Below are 21,328 nucleotides of genomic sequence, written 5' to 3' on the forward strand. Positions count from 1 at the left end.
AGACAAACTGTAAAGAAATCTTTCTCTGAGTGAGTATGGCTAAAATCGAAAAAACAACAACAAAAAAAATAAAAACCTGAGAACTGCTGAGTTGTAGCGTGTGGAATAAAGCACTTGGTATTGATGACAGCTGGTGCACAGAGAAACAGCAAAAGAATGTTACTTTAAATTCAGCAGGGTGAAACTGCAGCTGCGTTATGATAACATATATTTAGCTCCTACCGCAGCATTCATAAAGAAAACTGCTATAAAAATGTTATCGGCCTTTTGTCCGCTGTCTAGTGTCATGTCTACGTCATATACATTTATCAAAATTCTGAAAGTGATTTTGTTATGTAAAAATGAGATATGTGACATAGTTAAAGCCACTGTGAGAAAGTTAATCTTCAGAGGTGATGCTTTTATCCAGAGGACATTTGACCAAACATGTCGACATGGAAACTGAGATAGCAGCGCTCTTCTACTGTGTTTCCCTGTGGTGTAAAATCCTGCTTACAATGACAGTAAACAACTTCAACATATAAATATTTACACTAAAAATGGCATAAAATGCAAAACAAAAGCACGCCCACATGCTCAGTAGGACTGCTCCAATACTTGATATTAAAGATCTCACATTTTTAGTTTTATCATCATTAGTGGCTCATCATTAATCGCACAAATGTTTAGATAAAAGTTATTTACACCAGGTTCACAATACTGGATTCTGATTTAAAACCCACTGAATGGAAGCTGTCCAGTTCATCTGCTACAAAGTGGCCTGACTGACTGGAAAATTTAATAAAATATTTAGGGCCAATAAGGAGTGAGTACATTTGTGATGCCTCGGCTGGGGTTTGTGTGACACTGCCTATGTAAAAAGGCATAATTAAAGAAAAAGAAAAAAAGCAATGTTCTGCACACACGTCCATGTAAAAGGGCTGGTCCACAGTCACACTGTAGTATTTACATGATTGTTTCTTTTCCATGGCTGCAAGCAGGATTTGGAGGAACACCCTCGATGAGCCTTCAGGACATGGGACTTAAAGGGAAATATCGGTTTATTTCAACCTGTCTCCTATCGTCCTAAATTTGTTTCAAGTGACTAGTGACATAAAAATAATAGTTAGCATGTTAGCCGTTAGCCTAGATACAGCCGGGGCGCATAGTAGCGTCAGACCTGTTAAAACGTAAGTGAACGGGCATACTTCAAGTGCAAAGTTAGTCCACTAAACAAGCTTTTTTGCCACAAAGACCGCCTCATATCGTTAGGATAAATGTCTGAGAACATATAGAAAACGACATGTAAACATGTTGTCTTACCTTACCGGTGTGCTGCCATGTTTGTTTACCATTTAGCTCTGCTTTCCAAAGCGCAGCCGAAATCTCGCGAGAACAAGCAACAACAGCTGGAAGGCAGAACCGGACAGTAGCCTGAAAGGTTCATTCATTTATTTTATGAAAGATTTATAGAATAATGACTGACTTTTTGCCAGACTTCGACTTTGTGGAGGAGGAATTTGATTTTGCAGAGTCTGATGGCCGCCCTTATTTATTTGAGCCAGAATACACTGACGAAGAGCTTCGTGAAATTGAAGAACGGAGGAGGAGAGAGAGAGAGAGAGAGAGAGAGAGGCACAACAGGTAGAGGACAAGAGAGGAGGAATGGCTGCTGCAAGGCTTTAGCTCTGGAGATTGGTGGTGTACCTGGGAATGCTGTGCCCCAGTGCCCACAGAAGAGGAATGCCTCTGTTGCAAGGAATGGGACCGGTTGCAGCCTTATTTTCAAGGTCTGGATGTGACCGAGGACGAGACACCTCCACCTGGAGTAGTATCCAGCTGGGCTTTATCTAGAGCTCGCGAGATATATTTCGGCCGCGCTTTGGAAAGCAGAGCTAAATGGTAAACAAACATGGCAGCACACCGGTAAGGTAAGACAACATGTTTACATGTCATTTTCTATATGTTCTCTGACATTTATCCTAACGATATGAGGCGGTCTTTGTGGAAAAAAAGCTTGTTTAGTGGAGTAACTTTGCACCTGAAGGTTGCCCGTTCACTTACGTTTTAACAGGTCTGACGCTACTATGCGCCCCGGCTGTATCTAGGCTAACGGCTAACATGCTAACTATTATTTTTATGTCATTAGTCACTTGAAACAAATTTAGGACGATAGAAGACAGGTTGAAATAAACCGAAATTTACCTTTAAGATCTGAGAGTAAGTGGAGAATCTGGAAAAATGCAACAGAAATCCATAACAGCTGCTGATAAATCTGTGCTCGTGTCACTTGGATTGTCGTTGAGAGCATGTGGCAGTGAGTTGTGAGACACCAGTGATGTGAGGACAGGGTTTTCACAGCAGAGGATTAACTGTTTCAGGACCTGCTGCTGGTTGAGACCTGGGTTTGTGGCAGGTAACCATCATGCTGATTATCCTCTGGTGCTGATACTGTGGCAGAGCAGTGAGGATGGTGCGGTTATAGACCTGCAGCAGACACACATACACACATCACACATTATGTACCAACAAAAACAAAAGCATGTGAATGAGATTAGATTAAGTTAGGACTCTATTTAAGCAGTGTGGAAATTCTTCCTTCCTTTTCAGTTAGATCATCATCAGTGCAGATGCAGGACACAGTGGGTGGGGATACAGTATCTTGCTGATGCACGTTATAAAAGAGTCTACCCTATTATCTGACTATTAAAGGAATAGTTCACCCCCCAAATGACCATTTGTATGTCAGTTATTCACTGTGCGCTTTGACGATAGCAAAACTACATCAAAACACAAACTCTCACACAACTCGTACTCGTGCAATATAATAATAATATATAAGTCTCATTTACCCAGTCGTATGGTTGGTACTTCCCAAACGGAAAGCCCTTTCTGACGGGGAACTGAATTAAAGGGAAACTTCACTCTGGTCTCTTCAAAGCCAGACTCCATTGACAAAAACAGTAATTTTATTTCACTGAACACCGGAGCTGCTGGTCTATCCCTGCCTCAATAAGTTAGTTTGTGCTATTGTGTGACTTTGGTGTTTTAAAGGGTAAGCTTGGATTTGTCAGAGTCACAAAATAACACAAACAAACTAAGTAATGGAGGCAGCTGTAAACCAGCAGCACCCATGTTCAGTGAGGTAAAATTAAGGTTTTTGTAGTGGAGTCTGGCTTGGAAGAGAGCATAGATAAGTTTCACTTTTAATTCAGTTCCCCTACAGTTCCCCTACAGGGGCTGCCTGTTTGGGAAGTACTGAGCATAAGACTGGATAAATGAAGCTAGGATTATACTGCATGAGTTGTGTGACAATTTGTCAACCAGTGTTTTGATATAGTTTAGCGGTTGTTAATTGTGCCCCCCCCCTTTGACCTCGATAAATCAAGAATTTTCTTTGCTTTTGGATTCTTTGTTCACCACAAGCAAAAACAGTTTTCTTCACAAATTGTAACTGGGTTGACTTACTGATATACAAATTATCATTTGGAGGGGGAAAGTATCCTGGTAATACCAAGTTAGAGCCCAGTGGAAGCCATTCAAAGCTGCACATAAAGCACACAAGAACACCTTCCTTAAGAAAGGAGGCTAACCAATCAAATATGATTATAAATTCATCTGTTATGTAACTTAATTCAACTTTAAGATGCAACATGTTACACTGAATATTACATATATACATTACTCATTAACATACATTTTAATGAGTAATGTAGGATGTCTTTCTTTGCTGCTTAATTGTAGCCTCAGAAATACTGACACTTGTTCTGTGTCTCAAAATATCAAACACAAAAAGAAAAGGGAGCTGGTTGCAGCATCTTCTTCGTCTCCTCCTTGCGTGGACTCATCATTTTGCAGCCCCCTGAAGAAGGACCCTCATGAAAAAGCAGTACATCCCTAAAAAAATAAATTTAAACGGCAGCAAAACAAAATTCATGGCCGTAAAAATGCCAATATGCTGTCCAGCACAATGCATGTCTCTCTGGTCGACCATCCAGAGGGTAATTAATGAAAAGCACTGCAATGCACTTAGTGTGTAGCCACAGTGACACTGGAGAGGATTCAATAGACATAGATCAGTGAAAGGTGCTGATCGCCTGTGGTCCGACTACGCTGGACACAAAGGAGTGCTTGTGTCCCGCAGGCACTTCATCTTAGTTCATATCCTTACTCCAATGGGCGAGCCTGGGTTATGGCTCTCTGGGGACTGGAGCAAGATTACTGTGATCGCTCTCACACACTGAATCCCCCCCTCTGGAATCACCACATAGACACACACACACTCTCACATGCTGTACAGTATACACACACACTCACTGGCGCATCCTCTTACCATTGAGAAGGATCAGAGTCAATGGTCATTTGTCTTCAGTGCGAAGAACAAGAAAACCGGCTACAAGAAAAACACATCAGAGTTACTCTACATGACGGGTTTGTTTGCCTGCACAATGAACACACCATTTAATTTGTTACCTTATGGTCTCCCATACAGACATTAGGACCCACTGTGTTGTAAACAATGCTCTTCTCACCGTCATCTCCCTGAAAAGAAGAATGAACTTTTAGTAAAAAATTAAAATACATCTATCCACCTTATTCATAGGCCCAATGTTACCTTGTGTGAATTACGGGCACGGCTTCTGGCATTGAACCGGAACAATCATTTAGCTTAGTCTGGTTGTTAGCACAACTGCGGACAGCACAACTACGGCAAGCCCTTTGAACATTTAATCAGCAGAAGTAATACCACTTGTGGATATCAACAATTACTTTTTGACTAGCTAGAAGTCCAAGTCAACATATCCACATTGTAAGCATTGACTGACCCTGTGGATGACTTCTTGGGCAGTGTGTGACATAAGGATACGATCACACCAGGCAGGACAGCGAGTGTTCATGTACTGGGTCGGTTTAGTGTACTCTTCACTGTAGGGGTAGCTGAGAGGGAGAGACAGAGAGTGTATTAGAGAGATAACAACCAAAGGGCAGTCTCCAGGGCTGACAAATGAAGCTAATGCTAAGTGCCAAAAACTGCAGTTCCTGGAATGGCCACTTGAGGCTGGCTCCAAGAACCAGTCAGTCCCCATATACCGCCACATTAAAAATAGCAGAGGGCAGCTGGGTGCTGTCCGTTGACAAATTGCTACCATGACATCATGTTGGTGAGTCATTGTTTGGTTTTACTAAAACACCCTCCAAAGATTTAGTTTTACAGTAGGTATAACTTTGTTTTAATGGTTTTAAGCCTGTTTGTCACTTGCAAAAATTAGCATTATCACAGCTAATTATAGCTGTAAATGTACCATGCTAACCAAGCTAGCAGCTAGCGAAATATGGTCATTTCTGGCTCCAAAAATGGTCCACAAACCAGTGGGTGATGTCACAGTCCATTATTTCATACAGCCTATTACAACAACAGAAGTGTGAGTTCATACATAGTCTGTTTGCAACATTTAAGTCCGTTACCTGGGTGGAAACACGATGGCCTCTTCCCTAATAACATCATGAAAGGCTGCGACTTCTTTGTCATACTTCAAAAGCTGAGGAACAGAGGCCATTACTGATTAGCTCAACAAGAAATCCCCACACAATAAAAACAAGAGTCATGTGAGTGAGTACAACTTAAGCACGGGCGAAAACCCAGTTTACTGTCAAAGTTATCACAGTTTTGTTTACCTCCGAGCTTTTGTATTTACTGTAATGTCACTCACAGGACTGTATTTCCGCTGATAGGGTCTAATCTAACATCTGCAAAGACACGTTAGATTGTTGCTAAGCAGCCTCTTGTACAATAGGTTATATTCACAACACGGAGTTTCCCCGAGTCTGCGGTGTAGCTGATCAGAACAGTGTAGGTCAAAGTTTAAACTGTGTTCTCACTGCTCTGCCGTTGTCCTCCCTGAAAACCGCCTGGTGCAGGTAGGCGAACAGCTTCTCCTCGATGTGAAGCAGCACCTGCAGGGGAAATGAAAGCAGGTGAAGTGAAAGCATCAGTGAAAATAAAATGTAAGTGGTCTTAACTGGACTGGTTTAAATCACCTTGTGGTCATTGTCTTTTTCTTCGCAAATGATCTTCTCCACTTCGTTACTGCTGTCCTTCTTTACTGTCTGTACATCTGCTGCATTGGACAGATACTGCTCACAGAAACACAAACACAAGGAAGAGTCTATGTCAAAATGTCAGGCTGATACACAACCTCATCATCTGAGCTTCAGGAGAAAAGATACCTGGACCAGACTCTGTGTGTCAAGACGGAAGTTGAAATCTCCAAACAGGAGGAAAGGCAGAGGAGTGAAGCGGCTGTCTGATATCCTGGAAGGAAATGGCACAGTTAAGAATCACACAGATGTTTGGGTCTTTACAACGAGTGTGTACAAATTCACATGAATATGATATTGATATTTCAGAATAGTCCACTTAAAGGTCAGTTTGTGTAAATTCCTAAAATACTCTGATTACATGATGATATTAGACTGTGAGAAACACTCTTATCATGTTGTTCATTTTACACGTCCTGGTTTTCACGGTTGTGTGCAGTTGGCAATCAGACCTGTTGATGACATATCTGAGAGCGTTTTTCCGGTTGGCTGAGTAAATGGAAGGACTGGAGTTGCAGGCAATGAGGTTGGAGGCATCGTGGAACAGGTGGACATTGACCAGGTCCAGACCTCTGTGGAGAACACGCACAAACACCCAGACAAAATTACGCTGATATGTGGCAGGTGGAGAAAGGAAACAGGAAACAATTTGATAACACCATGGCCTTTACATCTGATAGGTGAGTGTGTGTGTGTGTGTGTGTGTGTGTGTGTGTGTGTGTGTGTGTGTGCGCGCCAACACCGGTGTCACTCATGACGAGCTTTCTTATCAGCGAGCGCACTCGTGTTAATGCTGAGTCCACAAACAAGCACATTTGTCTTTTGTGCCGAGCGGTCGCTCTTTTTCTTTGGCTGTCACTGGAAAACAATTAATGTGCATCCAACAAAGGAGCAGTGTTGACTCACAGCATGATCTTGTGGCACACAGATTGTGGGCTCCTTTTGTTATTACCCCCAGGTAACAACACAGCAAATAGTGACTACAGTTTGCAGAAAACACCGGCAGCTGTAGCAGCAACAGCACGTGATTTATCCTGGGCCATAATTAACTTTATTTATTTCAATTCAGTGGTTTTAAACAAACTAAAATATCTATTATTGCTACTGTAATCATAAAAAGTGTGTTCACAGTCATTTAAGAATCAGCAAATGGTCTGAGTTGGCACCAGGGCACCATGCTGCATTGACTGTGAATATATTTAAAATAGCTGATAATTTTTAATTGGACAGTTTAGTTGCCAAACTAAATTTAGAATTTCAAAGTTTTGTTAAAACGTCCACAGGGTGCAACAAAGACAACAATATTGATTGGGGTGATGAGAAAACAGACAGTGTGAGTTTGAGTCACTGTAGCAGAAGTGAGTGATTGTTTCTGATTTGGGTTTGAGTTCAGTAAATTTGTGAGTTGTATAACCAAAACAATGAGCTAAAAGATGCTAAAATGCTGTGTAGAGCTGATCTGAACTGCAGAATCGTGTGATCCACTGTTTATTAAAGAATGTTAATAAAATGCTCCTTTAAATATGCAGAAATACAAGTTAATGTAACTCAAAGTAAGGTGTAAAAAAAAAGTATTCTTTTTTATAAATGTCAAAACCTAAAGTCAGAAGTATTGGCACTAGTGTTGTAAAATTTCAGTCAGTCCTCAGAGGAACAGTCCTCCTCTGAGGTAGTTAGAAACAGAAAGGAAAAAAACAGACTGTCTTTTTGTGTTTTAAATCATCCATGATTTCCATTTCTTCACTTCTAATTTCGGAGAATTTTGACAGCTATTGCATCAAACCAGGGCTTCTCTGTCTTTATGTGTTACAAGTAACAGATGAACACACAGGCTTTCAAAGCTGTTTGAGCAATGCACCCCACACAGCCACAAGGATGCTAGTTTATCAGAATCATTTTTCCAACAACTGGATTTCCCAAAAGTCAACAAAGAACCAAAAGTGAAAGTGAGTTCTTCTAATCAAGGTGAGGTCAGTGCATGGTACGTACTGGTTATGTAAGATCCAGCGGGTCCTCATGAAGCCCTTTCTGGACCACTTGAACTGCAACAGAGATAAATTAGAGTGAGTCACTAAACAGCAGTGAGCCGTGTCTTTGAAGGGCCAAACTGATAATTATTGATTCTTTCACATAATTTGTCTCATCTCCCTGTCAGAGCGGGCAGACAGCCTCCTGCAGCCCCAGTAGACTCATTTGTCCCAACATCTCCCTTTGGCCCTCACATACCCCTCCCCACACCTGCACACACAGTCACACAGTCGCCACATACACGCACACACACAGACAAATGTAGGTATACACAGATGCACACTCATGCATACATACTCACATCAGGCCAGAAATTCTTTGGGAATTTTTCTTTCTCCACTGTGGTGACCCCGTCCAGAGCGCCCACGTGCTTGTTCTGTCCTGACACTGCTTTAAAATCCTTAACTGCGCGGGGGAGTGAGAGAGGGGTGGTGACATGTAAAAGAGTGAGAAAACATGCAAACAGCAATCAATAAACTGGTGTTAACCTCATCAGAGCGGCATACGTGATGAGAGGATCTATAAGCGAGCCATTAGACTGTGTTTGGTGAACAACAATCGGTTTGGGCCACACAGCGAGTGGCAGCTGCAGGATGTTTATGGTTCTTCCATAAGCTTTTCTGAGGAGCTTTTTCACGCCTAACGTGACTGGACTATGCAGCAGGAAAATAACGACTCCGCTTTAAATTCAGGTTCTTTGCAAATATCTGGCCAGGAGGGGTGGGACATCAAACTGTCATTATACACGGAGAAATGTCCTGAAGTTCCTGATATTAAAAAATGACAAGAATCTTGCCAGTCATACGCAACATTGCTCTTATTCTATTGAAGGTAGGAGCCACTTATGAGCCAATACCAAGACAGAACAGGATCTAAGAGGAGTGGTTTATGTTGTATGTTTGTAAAATCATCTCTCTTTTTTTTTTTTTTTAAAGAAAAAAGCAATATAAATACATCACCAGCTGAAGAATGACAAAAATTTTTTAAAGTTTTCACCTTTAAAATCATACTGATAGATGTTTTTCAGAGTCTTGTGAATGAAGTACATGCTCCCCAAAGCCTGTGGAGAAAGAGGGAGAAATAAATGTCACAAATATATCTGCCAAAAAAGTCATATCATAAAAAAGTTCTATATATCCATTTCAGTTTAACCACAAACATCACAAAAGTGCAGGAGTTTTTAGCTGTGATAACAGTCCAAGACGTTCATACCGACATTATATTTTTTATGTTGTTGTAGACACCTTTAGTTTCAGACACGTGCTGCAAAAGAACACAAGAATGGGGTTCCTACAGCGTAAGGCAAGTCAGATTCAAGGCTTTATAAGATCTTTTTAAAGCCTCTCAGAATGAAATGCACCCTCCTGTTGGGGGTCGCGGGGAGCTGGAGCCTATCCCAGCTGACACTGGGCAAGAGGCAGGGTACACCCTGGACAGGCTGCATGACTATCACAGGGCTGACACATAAAGACAAACAATCATTCACGCTCACATTCACACCTATAGAAAATTTAGAGAGTCACCAATTAACCCAATCTATCTTCGGCCTGTGGGAGGAAGCGAGAGTACCTGGAGAACAACAACGCTGACACGGGGAGAACATGCAGGCTACAGGCAACAATGCTAACCACTGCACCACTGTGCTGCACCCAATTTTACAATTACTAAAATTAAAGGGAAAAAAACATGAGCCGACATCAGTTACTTAGGGTAATATGTGCCCAAACTTTTATTGTAACATACTTTTTCATCTTGTCGCAGTAGAGCAGAACTGGAAAATAGGTTGTTGAATTCTGCTGCCTTGATTCCCATTAAGGCAAGTTTGAAAAGGGCTGCGTATGTATTGCAGTGTAGTGGTTTCAGCAATGCCAAGAAATCTTAATTAATTAAATAGCCGATTTATTTTTAAATTTCCACTTCCACATGTCATTTGGGGTACTCTGACAGCTAGCTAGCAGACAGGCAGACAGTGGATCCTGTGCTCTGAGTATCCCGGCTGGGAATAAAATATGATTGTTGTTGGTTCTACTATTCTGAAAAGCGTTACATTAATCAGAGAGGCATTTAGCAAGCTACATAAAACATAGGATTTTTAAGACTTTACAAAACTGATATAAGACATTTTAACACCAATTAAGGCCTTATTTTTAGGTTAATTAATTTAATGGATCTGCAGGAACCCTGCATTATCCATATATAATTAAGACAATACATTTTCTAATTCAACATCAGAGCAATAAACTTAAGGTTTCTAAATGGAACTATTGAGCTCTGTGTGATCCATTCAGAGTGGTTTCACCACAGCAATCCACAATAAAACCTAAACATCAAAATCATCATCTCAACTCAACCTCTGAGATGACAAATTGAATTGTTCATTTCCCCATCATGTGAGCTAAATTGTGAGCCGCGTATTGAACGATCCAGGGCGACACAGTATATTGTTACTCTCCCCAAGACACATGAAACTTTAAAGAATAGAGACGTTCAAAGTAAACACATAACTGCACGACACATCCACATACCGGCCCCCTCCATACACACACTTCAGCACCCAATCATCTCTGACATGGGGCTGACAATTTTTAATGTACTAACTGCCTGCTCCACTGATCTGATTAATCATGCCCTGTGAGATCAATAAAGACAGAAAATTAAAACAATTTAAAAGGTATTAAGCAGTAGGCTCGCTGTCTGCCAACGCTGCCGCTGTGACTGGGGGCCGAAGAAAAATCAGCCAACGCTCAGAGGGCTCGGGGCGTGACGGACCGCTGTGCAACCCCCCCCTTACACACACACACACACACACACACCCAGCCAGAACATGAGAGATCTCTCCCTGAAGAGTTCATTTATCTTCAGTGCCAAAGTCATCCTCATTTAATAAAATGGAAGTGTCTCCGTGAGCGGCAATTAGTGACCAACTTGTCCAAACTAAGGTTCGAGTCGGGGAGTTATCTGAAAGGGTCTGATAGGGCTGTTAAGTTAATGCTAAAACTAAAAGCTGACTACAGAATGTTTCTGAGGAGCAGAGTAAAAAAAAGTTATTGTAATATTAGGTTAACAAAATTAGAGCAACATTTTAATTCTCGTAGGGGTTTCAAGGTCTATACTCTGATAATTACCTCGGGAAGACGAATCTAAATTTGGCTAAGTTTATGTTGGATTAGTGACAATGTTTTTGTTTAAACACTGCTGCAAAGTACACACACACTCTCAAACACAGATACACATTCTCCTCCACATACTCTGCCAAACACCTATCTTCATCAATCAGGTTTGTGCACAGTTTAATAAAAAAATATTGACTTACAAGTGATTTTTTATCAAAACACCATTTGTACTGGGAATGCATGCAAGTCTGCCCCCTCTCCTCCTGCAGCCGCTCTGAAAGGAGAACCCCCCCAAACTCTCTCTTGGCCATATAACTGATGATCCGCAGCCAGGGGGAAACAAATTGAAAATCAATGCAGGTGGCACAGACGAAATGAGAATGAGCCATTAGGAGGGGTGGGGAGGGGGGTGGGGGGGGGTGGGGGGGGGGGGTGGGCTGCAACCCTCTCAGGGCAAACAGCGGAGGGTGCGAACACTCGAGTGCAGGGGAAACTTAGTCCCAGCTGTCTTCTACACACCCCCCTCACACTTTATTTATCGTGCACAAATGGGTTGGGATCAATAGTTTTAATCTAGAGTTAAATGTATTGACTTTGGCCTGTCTCCCCCACACCTGGCCATTGACTTTCTCCTTTTTACTTCACACACCTTCAGTGCACAGATGCAGCCACTGACCCCTACTGTCAGATGTCCAGTGTGGGGGTATCACATGGGAGGAGTAAGGGTTAATAGTTTAAGAAAGACTCAGCCACTTTTCGCAACCGGGGGAGGTGTTACTCCCAACCAAGGCAGAGTTTGAGGCAAACTAATACTGACAAACCTGTTACGAGCAACTCTGTAACACAGTTCAAATCCACAGAAAAAACTAAAAACTGAGTGAGGTCACTGAAATAAGAAGTTGGACGCAAGAAATGCCTTTCACGACAGGTGCGGAGATTGAGGCTGAGCCCATGACCCAAGCAGCGTCCTGCTAGGCTCTGAAGAGCAGTGGGTCAGACTTCATCTAAAGAGACGAGCTCTAGGTTCAACAATAAATGAGGTTAAGAAACGCAGGTAGAGGCATGAGTGATTCAACAAACCTGTCTTTAAGTACATCTCCTCTGTTTGTGTTCACACTGTGTGACTGCTACATTGTTTCACGCTACATCTCTGAGATCAATGTCACTTAGATAAGCTGTTGTTTTGAACATGTCTGACATGTGCAGCAAGCCTTGATGGATGAAACAGAGTCCATAATCACGCGCAAACACACACACACACACACACACACACACACACCAACAACAACAACTCATATTTGTAGGACAATCTGTGTCCCCATCTATGACAGCATGTTTTTAGGGTGTGAGATTTGATGTGTTTTTGCTCGTATCTTAATCAGGAATGGAAAACGGAAAGGCGTACAGAACAGTCTTCGCTTGATCAAAAAATCCCATGATAGCATTTTAAAAGAAAAAACAAAAGATGATAAAATGTTTTTTACAGTCAAATTTGCTAAGATGTTTTGTGAGCACACTTTTTTATTCCATTACCACTGGCTTTAATGGCATGTTTTCTCTTTTCTTATTTTATAAAAAAAAGAGCTCATCTCTGTCCATTTTTTACAGTGTATTCTCAGTAAACAAAACTTTGGAACATTCTTTTTTGACATGACCTAGAAATGCAGCCAGATGGTTGCTGTTTTCCAAAACAAATCGTGTGTTAGATTGTAGATTACAACAAACTCGTAAAGTATTTCATAAAATGTTGACCAGCAACAAGCTCCTGCTTTTCACTCATCCACATCAGCTGAGCAGACCGAACACCTCCAACTACCTCTGAGCATCAACATGGAGGAGGACCCCATCTAGTGGACAAACATGTGAACTACTCTGAGTGTGTTACCGTGAAGCTCTCCTCTGTTTGGAACTGGTTGTCCACGTAGATGCAGACCCTGTCAAAGTCTTTCATTTGCTCACTGGACTCAATGTTCCTGGAAACAACAGAGTACAACAGAGCTTATATTAGGCAGCAGAGCAGAAAGGTTTGCTCCTATAGACCTGTAGCTGAAGATACTAGTGGGTTAATGGGCAAAGGACAGATTTTTGAAGGTATAATATGCAGATCCCTCTCAATTATCATTTATGACCCACTAAAAAAGTGTGTAGCTGTGTATGTATCTGCTGAGACGCTGCCCTCTGCCTGTATTTTCATATAATTTTGCTGTGATCGGGATGTTCCTGGGCACAGCGCACGTGAGGTCAGTTAGCAACCAGGTGCCAGACCGTAGGCAGCATGCATCTGCTATTAAAATCTCTAACATAGGGCCAGGAAAAAACAAAACACAAATATAGTGAGGTGAACGCCAAGCAGACAAAGAGTCCACAAAGAGTCAATCTGCAGTTGGCTTTCACCTTCCCTGGCGAGCACTGAAGGAGAGGATTGGGATGAAGAGTGACACGGAGTTGGCCTGTTCTCTGTTAGACAGGCAGGTGCCAAGGGTTAGCTTAGTTAGCTTACTTAACCATCAGCTTTTCCATAACAATAAATGTTCCTACAATAGTAGCTTGCGGGATAGTGTAGGGAGGAGGGGCCAAATTTGAATGTTGTGTTTACAAACAGTAACCCACAATTCCTGCACAGTATACCTCTGAGCATGATTGCCAAAACTAAACTGGTTCTAGCTTCTCAAATGTCGATGTTTGTTGATGTTTGTTCTTTATCTTCTGTGACTGTGAACTGAATATGTTTGGGTCTGGGACTCTTGAATGGAAAAAAACAAGCTTGGGCTTTGGGACACTGTGATGGGCATTGTTCTACTGTCTTTTGACATTTTATAGACTAAATGATTAACAGATTAATGATGACAATAATCAGGTGCAAGATGAGAGAGGAAGTTTGTGACACTGTCGGACACATGGTGATGGAAGAACATGACTGTACTGAGCAGGATGGATCATGAGTAGCACGAGTCCTACCGAAAGAAGTTTTCAGCATGGCCCATGTTGACCATGTAGTCCTTCCCTCCGACCTCCTGAAAGTGCAGGGCGATGAACTGGGGCTTGTGGCTGTGGATAGTCTGTAACAAAGCAACGCAAACAGGTCTTAGTCTACACGTCTTACATTACAGAGCAATGAGGAGTGTAGGGGGTCGACAGTGCGTGTTACAGGATGAAGTAACCTATCCATTAGGGGTCATATGGATTTTTCCTGTGATTAAATTTCTGGTGTGCCTATGTTATCAGTCATCAGCATGGTATCCGTTTTCCAGACGAACATGGAGCTGTTGTGTATGTTAGGATGTCACCAATGTAAAGATGCAAGAAGGCTACAAATGTGGGCCAGAACCAACTATGTGACAGTTTTTATTTGCCTGATATAAGCCAGACTGCACAAAATGTAAGAGAGAAATATGTGACACTGCTGGTGATGAGTGGAAAAACTAAATATTTAAAAGTGGGAATTATTTACCTTATACAATTCTTGTAACCATTCATTTTGAATTTCACCAACCTATAAAACGACAAAGACAAGAAATAATCATTGGTATGGTACACTAAACCTGGGATTATTTGTTTTTTGGGGCCACCTTGAGCAGAGCAACAAGTTGTAAACCATTTAATTATTTACAGCTATTGTCTCCACTCGACGTTTCTTTATCCTCACCACATTGCATTTCCTCTTCACATTTCTTTCTACACATTTCATCAGTGGAGCAACTGAAAGTCCCGTCTGACTAACTAGCTTACCCTGGTCGTTAAACACACTAAGCACCAGCCTTTTCAGCTAGCAACCAAGCTGAAGACACCAGCCTATGCACACAATGTTAAATATCCATATACTAAGCAGCATACTGTTGTAGCATCACTGTATAAACAGTATAATACTTGACAAATATACCGTATTTACAGCTAAAGCATGTTCTCTGACAAGCTGACATTAACAAAGTAATCTGGCTAACACTACTTTGAAGTTCACAGATATGTTTCTAGACTAACAACTTTATCTTCATCGTCAAGTGCACTTAGTGACAAACCACTAAGTGCACAGAGTGGGCCTGTCAATATGAGCAACTACAAACTACTGCACAGATAAGATTTCATTATGAAGCTTCCATCATACTGCACAACATGAGCCATTTTAATATTTTACAGAATACCCTACAAACATTAAATATTTATTAATCAAAAACAACATAGCCTCATGGCTTTAAAATTACATTACCAGCTAACAGACAATGGAATTCAGGAAGTCACCAAACACTAAAAGGAAATACTCTGAGCTATAATTCACTCTCAAGGTATAACAAACAATAAAGATTGTCTGGAAATATTATCCTGTGTGTTCCATTGGTTGAAGTTTCCAGGATGTAGTCTCATTCAAGTCTAGCTGCGCCTGTGATAATCATGCCACCACTCTTAGATCATACCTGAGAGGTGAGTTTTAAATTTCATGGACACCTGACAGCTGAGCATACAGGAGAATATGTGTGGGTAAGGCATTCAGATAGGCCTGAATCTTACACAAAACAATAGGGCTGCACAATAAAAAGAAAATGTGCAGTGACATTGTTGATTATCATGATAACAATATTAATTGTGATAAACAGATATCAAAGTGTACTCATTTCTGCCTTTGAGCTGCTTTCAGTACACTGCTAAAATACAACAGATTGCTTGTTCAATTTTTTTTTTAAATTAAAAAAAAAAATTAAGTCCAACATTTATTTATTTATTGAACAAATTTGACTGAACACAAAAGGCACCAATAAAAAGAGAGTGATAATTACATTTAAACGGGTAGTTTTCACTGATACTGTCATTCAGCGCATTGAGTCTTCAATCACTGCCATGGTAATCAATGTCAAAATCAGTATTTCATTGCTTTGTTTCCAAAAAATCAAAAATAGCTTACAAATTATGAAATAGTTACACAACATCACTAATTATACATTAACATTGATTACTTTTAGTGATTTTCAGACAAGAACATTTGACCTTGGTGATAGATTTGTGACTCTGACTTGCTCTTGAGGGGTTGCAGATACAATAGAAAGATGTTGAAAATGTCAGACATCTGGAATAGTATCAAAATTAGCAAACATGTTTGGATCTACCTGAATTACATTTACACTGTCAGTAGCTGTAAACTGATAAATAACTTAATGTCGCAAAGTAATGTATGTCATGCGATGCCAGGTGCATTCATGCCAGCTGAAAAATGGCTTTGCATAGTATATTTGCATGGCAATGTGGCGGGAATGACTTGCTCACATCATTCTGGCTACTAACAGTCTGTATGTGCTCCTGAGCATGAACGTAAGCTCTGTCCACTGACCCTGATACATTTATATATAAGTGTAATACAGTATGTTTTAGAGATTAAGTTCATACAGCACTCAAGATACAATTCTGTGGTACATTAAAAATAAAAGGAGGAAAACCTACATCTACAGAACTGACTGCACACAATCCAGCAACAAAACAGTTTTCTCTCTGTGGCAAACTAATAGCACTGAGTAATGCAACAAGACCAGGAATCTTAAACAAGAGAGGCCCTAAGTGAGCTTCTACAGCCGCACTGCTCCAAAGAAACTGTTAGCTTTAATGGATCCAGCCTGGTGATAAAGTTAATGCTTTGTTGTTCCGAGCTGGTAATGAAAATTGGCTAAAATGAGTCTTTGGCAATAATGTGTTCCAGCAAGTGTTGCTCATGTCTGACACAATTTGTATGCATAAAGGGAAGGTTTGCACAACAAAAACATCTATTCAGTGGAACCCAGTCTATACATACTCATTACACAAGCTCTCAAGAAACAATGATCTCCAAGATACTGCTATGGTGTGCCATAGAAATGTTAGTGGTGACTCAGAGTCGCAGTTAAAGTCGCTGTCTCACTGGCTAAATCACTCTGACAGGACACTCAGCTTGTCTGCAAAAGCCATAGGATTTATCCTGTGATGTGCTTAAGGTCTTGCTCTTATCCCAAAGGCTGGGTGAACGTTAAGGAGTGTTTATAGAAATAGGGGGGGGGCCTAAGTCAGTAGAGCAGCTCAAGTCTCCTGGGGGAAGATTTTCATCTGTTTACATATCTCCCACAATGGGATCTAACATGTTTTCATTGGAGCCAGATCTGGCAACCGGAAACATGGTCCTGAGCCAAATTTCCATTGAGTGTAAGGGCCCTCCTCCCAGCACTGTCTGGAAGTTTTGTCAGCCCAGCAGAGGCAAAACTAAAACCCCTCTTTACAATAATTAAATTACAATCTGCTTTCTTGAATCCCTCCGACAAAGTGGTCGCACTGATAGTTTTTAAAGACATAAACATTTAAGATTGGGCTAGAAACTTAGATAACATTATAGAAATGTAGTGATGTCACTGGAGCTGATTATGTAAAGGCCATACAGTAAGAACACCATAAACTGACTGTTGTGTAACAAAGCACTCCCTGTGCTAACACAATAACCAGTGATTTTCAACAGGGATTGATTGCACATGGTGCAGCTGCCAGTTGTGAAAGGTGAGGATAATTCTGAGGGGGTGGGCGCACACCTGGAGAGGGTTTACATAAGACAAATTTATATAAATAACAGGTGGGGGTGTCTAATACTATTTTAGGTGGTGGCAGTAGCTCAGTGTGTGGGGATGTGGCTTGAGAACCAAAGGGTCACTGGCTCAAATCCCCATATGCATCAAACACAGAGTGTGGACTGGTGGCTGGAGAGATGCCAGTTCATGCTGGCCAACGTGCACCTTAGCAAGGCATTGAAACCCCAACTACTCGAGGCCTCTGTCCATGAGCAGCCCACTCGCTCTGACATCTCTCCATTAATGCACGTCTATAAGTACAAGGCCTGTGTGTGTGTAATATATAAAATAACAACAGAGTGACATAAAATTTGACTTTTCCTTGAGGGACTATTGAAGGAATCCTTTCCTTCTTTCTTTAGAGGGTATGGACGACTGCGGTGACACACACACTTATGATTAGTTAGGTAAACACAACAGAATGTGGCCAACATGTGATGACCCCTGTGTCACCAAATTCACAAGTCAGATGACCAATAAAGTACATGTCAAAGATTACTCCTTTTTTACGACAGTCATTACGTGTTAGCTAATGTAATCATTCAATCAATTGTGACCATCTCTCTTTATACACACACACACACATATAGAGAGATATATATACTTTAAATACACGTCACATACAGGCTTATTTTGTCTACCTGTAAATTATTTAGTGAACATTTCAACATATTTTCATAGCTGACCTTTCAGTGTCACAATATCAAAGGGTCACAGATTTAAGTGTAACACTCACCTCTCTCTGTACGCTCTGCCTCTCACGCGAGGTGTGAAACTTTCGCATCCCACGTATAAATACATAACTTTGGCTCGTGGCGTTCAGCGGGTGAACACTATTGAGCACGTTACTGACAGCCGACAAATAAATAAACACGACTAATTATCTCAACGGTACAATATTAGCTCCATAACACACAATAATTAGGCTACATTTATAGTAACAGTTCATTAACGCGTCAAGACGTTAGCACACTTGTTACATCCTCCCAGAGATGTAAGCTAGCAGCAGGAGCAGCCCATTGAAGGTAAAACTTACCTTACCTAATTATTCCCTCTCCATCAGCCTAACAGCATTAAGTATAATCCCCTGGCAGCACCGCAGTCTGGTGTAGTTTTAATGTTACTCTCCGACCAGTCTACTTACATTGTCAAAGAGTGACCCGACATTCGCGGTGACGAGCAGCACATCAGTGTATGTTTCCATGTTAACGATCCACCTTCACAAACAGCGCGAGGAAACTCCGGAGCGTCGCCGAGTGACGCGGCTGCAGCAGCAGCAGCAGGCCTGTGACACACACACCGTCCAGCAGCTTACACAGGCTTAATGTGTGAGCCCCAAATCGCGACTAGCACTTCTCAAAATACACCAGCATCTCTCTGGTGGTGACACTGAGGCGCTGCTGGTCCAACTTGTTTGGTTATGGCGGGCTGTCGTGTCAGGTCGTCATCATATGCCGGAGCCGCGCTCATATCCATCGTCGAGCCGAGGAGCGGTAAGTTGGTTTAGTAGCCTACATGCGTGGATTTCCGCCTCCTCTCCTCTCGGGTAATTGGACTAGTGGCTTCTTAGTGGACTTAAAGCGGCATGGACGGCGCATCTGCTGCTGCCTTGATAACCGGACCAAGCAGTTACAGTCAGCCTTGAGTTGTGCTCCGCTTCCGCCCCTTCACCGAGAGCAGCCCATTGCTGTCTTCCTTATGTTAACTTCACCTCCACTGACTCAAAGCCGTTGCCATCACTCCTCAGTGTAACCTCCTCTGAAGATAATCCCATAATATTACATTGCCATAGAAACCTGTGTGTTTTGCCTGCATTGCAAATGATCCACTTAATTTAACCCATTATATTAACACAACCTCAAACCCTATTGAACCATGCTTTATAGTAGTAACTTGGAAGATAATGCAAACTACCATTATGTACAACCCATTGTCAAGATTCTTACATGCAATTGTCATGGTCTAAGACAGTTGTGATGTCAAAAGGTAAAGTCCATAGACAATGAATTGTTGACACTGAGAGCACACAGGGGAATGCGGTAGAATAAAGCTAATTTGAGTACATAAAAGAAAGAAAAACATTGTATGGGACCCAAAATCAGACTCCAAGTCATTGTCTATGGAGCAGCTTAAGACTTTATACCATATGACATCACAAGTTTGAGACTTCGCTGGTTTCTGGCCTTGGCAGAGAGTAGTTCATGTTCACAAATATTAACTAAACTTTCCTTGACCAGGGGAAAACATATTGGAGTTCTTAATTCAGGTGTGGATCCTCTTAAACTACCTGAGGACTCATCTCACCACTCAACATACCACAGCATCATTCTGTGTCGTCTCAACAGGAAGTTACTCATTTTCTTTCTGTGAAAATCTTTTCTTTCAATGAAAAACACTTTCATTTCAATTGTTCTCCCCCCTCGCTGTTTCACAACTGGAGAGCCTCAAAATTACACAACTGGAGGCGTCTTGTCTTTGTCTGTGACTTTGCCTCGTGTGTGTGCTCATCAGTAATCACTTGTACCTTTACATACATAACAATAGCTGCACAGCATGTGCTGCCTTTGTGTAAAGCTGGCATATCACTGGGGCTAATTTTGTTTTATGACTACAGGTTAGTCATGTTCTCTGGAAGAGAACTCCTACAGCTTCCAGTCATGACAACAGCAGAGTAACCACAATATTTTACAACACATTACAGCAACTTCTTCTAGCCAGCGGATCATAGAGCCGTTAAACGTCTCATTTGGAATCGATGGATATGTGCCATCCAGCCCGGGGTAAGAGCAAAGCTTGCTGGGGGCCTAACTCTGGCTCTCCATAGTGCTGTTAGTGAGCTGTTCAACCATGGCGTGGTTTTCACAGCCAACCTTTAGAGCTCTTCTCTCTGCTTCCTCTTACTCCTCCCCTGAGCATTGTGCACTTTATTCTCCAACGTCAACAGATCCATTTGAAGCTATTGCAACAGAGATGCAAAAGAATGCTGCCATGTCCATCACCGGTTTGGAAACAAACACAGTTAAAGGGGAAACCTCTCTGAAAGGACTGAGGCACTGGTTTATTGCAGCCAGGAGGAGAGGCCTGGGGTTTTGGATGGAGCACTGGCAAAAGAACCAGCAGCATACATCCGCTGAAAGAGATATTATTGAGACTGGATCCTGAGAACATTGCACGCTAGGGAATAAATACAAAATATATGATGTTCAAACTAAAACTCTCAATCTTCATGCCAGACTGTTAGAGCAACTTGGTGCCCACTGCCACTGGACAATAAATCAGACAGGAAACATTACCAGAGTCCCGTCTTGCCAAGAATAGCACAGAAAGCTAATTAAGATGGTAGTTTACAGCAAAAATGTTAAACTCTAAAAATATAATATACAAAAACATACTGGGATTTGGGAAAATATTTTCCATTGACGTAAAAATAACCTAAACTCTTAAATGAGATACATTGAAATTGAATCCGTTTAGCTCATCCTAAACTTTAGAGGTTGGTTGTATAGTTGGAACTAAGGCGCTTTTTTTAATGTCCAGTTT

At 41.5% G+C, this 21,328-nt stretch overlaps 1 protein-coding gene across 1 annotated transcript; it reads right to left on the minus strand.

The window, feature by feature from the left end:
- Positions 1–1,580: 1,580 nt before the first annotated feature.
- inpp5l (inositol polyphosphate-5-phosphatase L) lies at positions 1,581–19,320 on the minus strand. The gene is made up of 16 exons (XM_033618775.2): positions 18,933–19,320; positions 14,671–14,712; positions 14,178–14,278; positions 13,105–13,192; positions 9,103–9,166; positions 8,408–8,511; positions 8,068–8,120; positions 6,531–6,650; positions 6,208–6,292; positions 6,019–6,114; positions 5,860–5,934; positions 5,446–5,519; positions 4,806–4,917; positions 4,453–4,521; positions 4,313–4,372; positions 1,581–2,466 (listed from the first exon to the last, which is right to left on the minus strand). Exons 1-15 carry the CDS (start codon positions 18,990–18,992, stop codon positions 4,331–4,333), a joined length of 1,185 nt encoding a protein of 394 aa, XP_033474666.1. The 5' UTR covers positions 18,993–19,320; the 3' UTR covers positions 1,581–2,466; positions 4,313–4,330.
- Between the last annotated feature and the right edge of the window lie 2,008 nt (positions 19,321–21,328).

Source organism: Epinephelus lanceolatus, chromosome 9 (genome assembly GCF_041903045.1).
Source record: "Epinephelus lanceolatus isolate andai-2023 chromosome 9, ASM4190304v1, whole genome shotgun sequence".
In the NCBI taxonomy this organism is placed as follows: domain Eukaryota; kingdom Metazoa; phylum Chordata; class Actinopteri; order Perciformes; family Serranidae; genus Epinephelus; species Epinephelus lanceolatus.

What these genes read in the sequence shown, in the direction of transcription:
- inpp5l (XM_033618775.2), bottom strand. Translation starts at nt 18,992, where the DNA reads ATGGAAACATACACTGATGTGCTGCTCGTCACCGCGAATGTCGGGTCA. An exon ending in AAACAGAGGAGAGCTTCACG is followed by an intron (nt 9,167 to 13,104) that starts GTAACACACTCA and finishes CTTTCTCCACAG; the next exon opens with GCTTTGGGGAGCATGTACTT. An exon ending in TCTGTATGGGAGACCATAAG is followed by an intron (nt 4,373 to 4,452) that starts GTAACAAATTAA and finishes TTTTTCTTGTAG; the next exon opens with CCGGTTTTCTTGTTCTTCGC.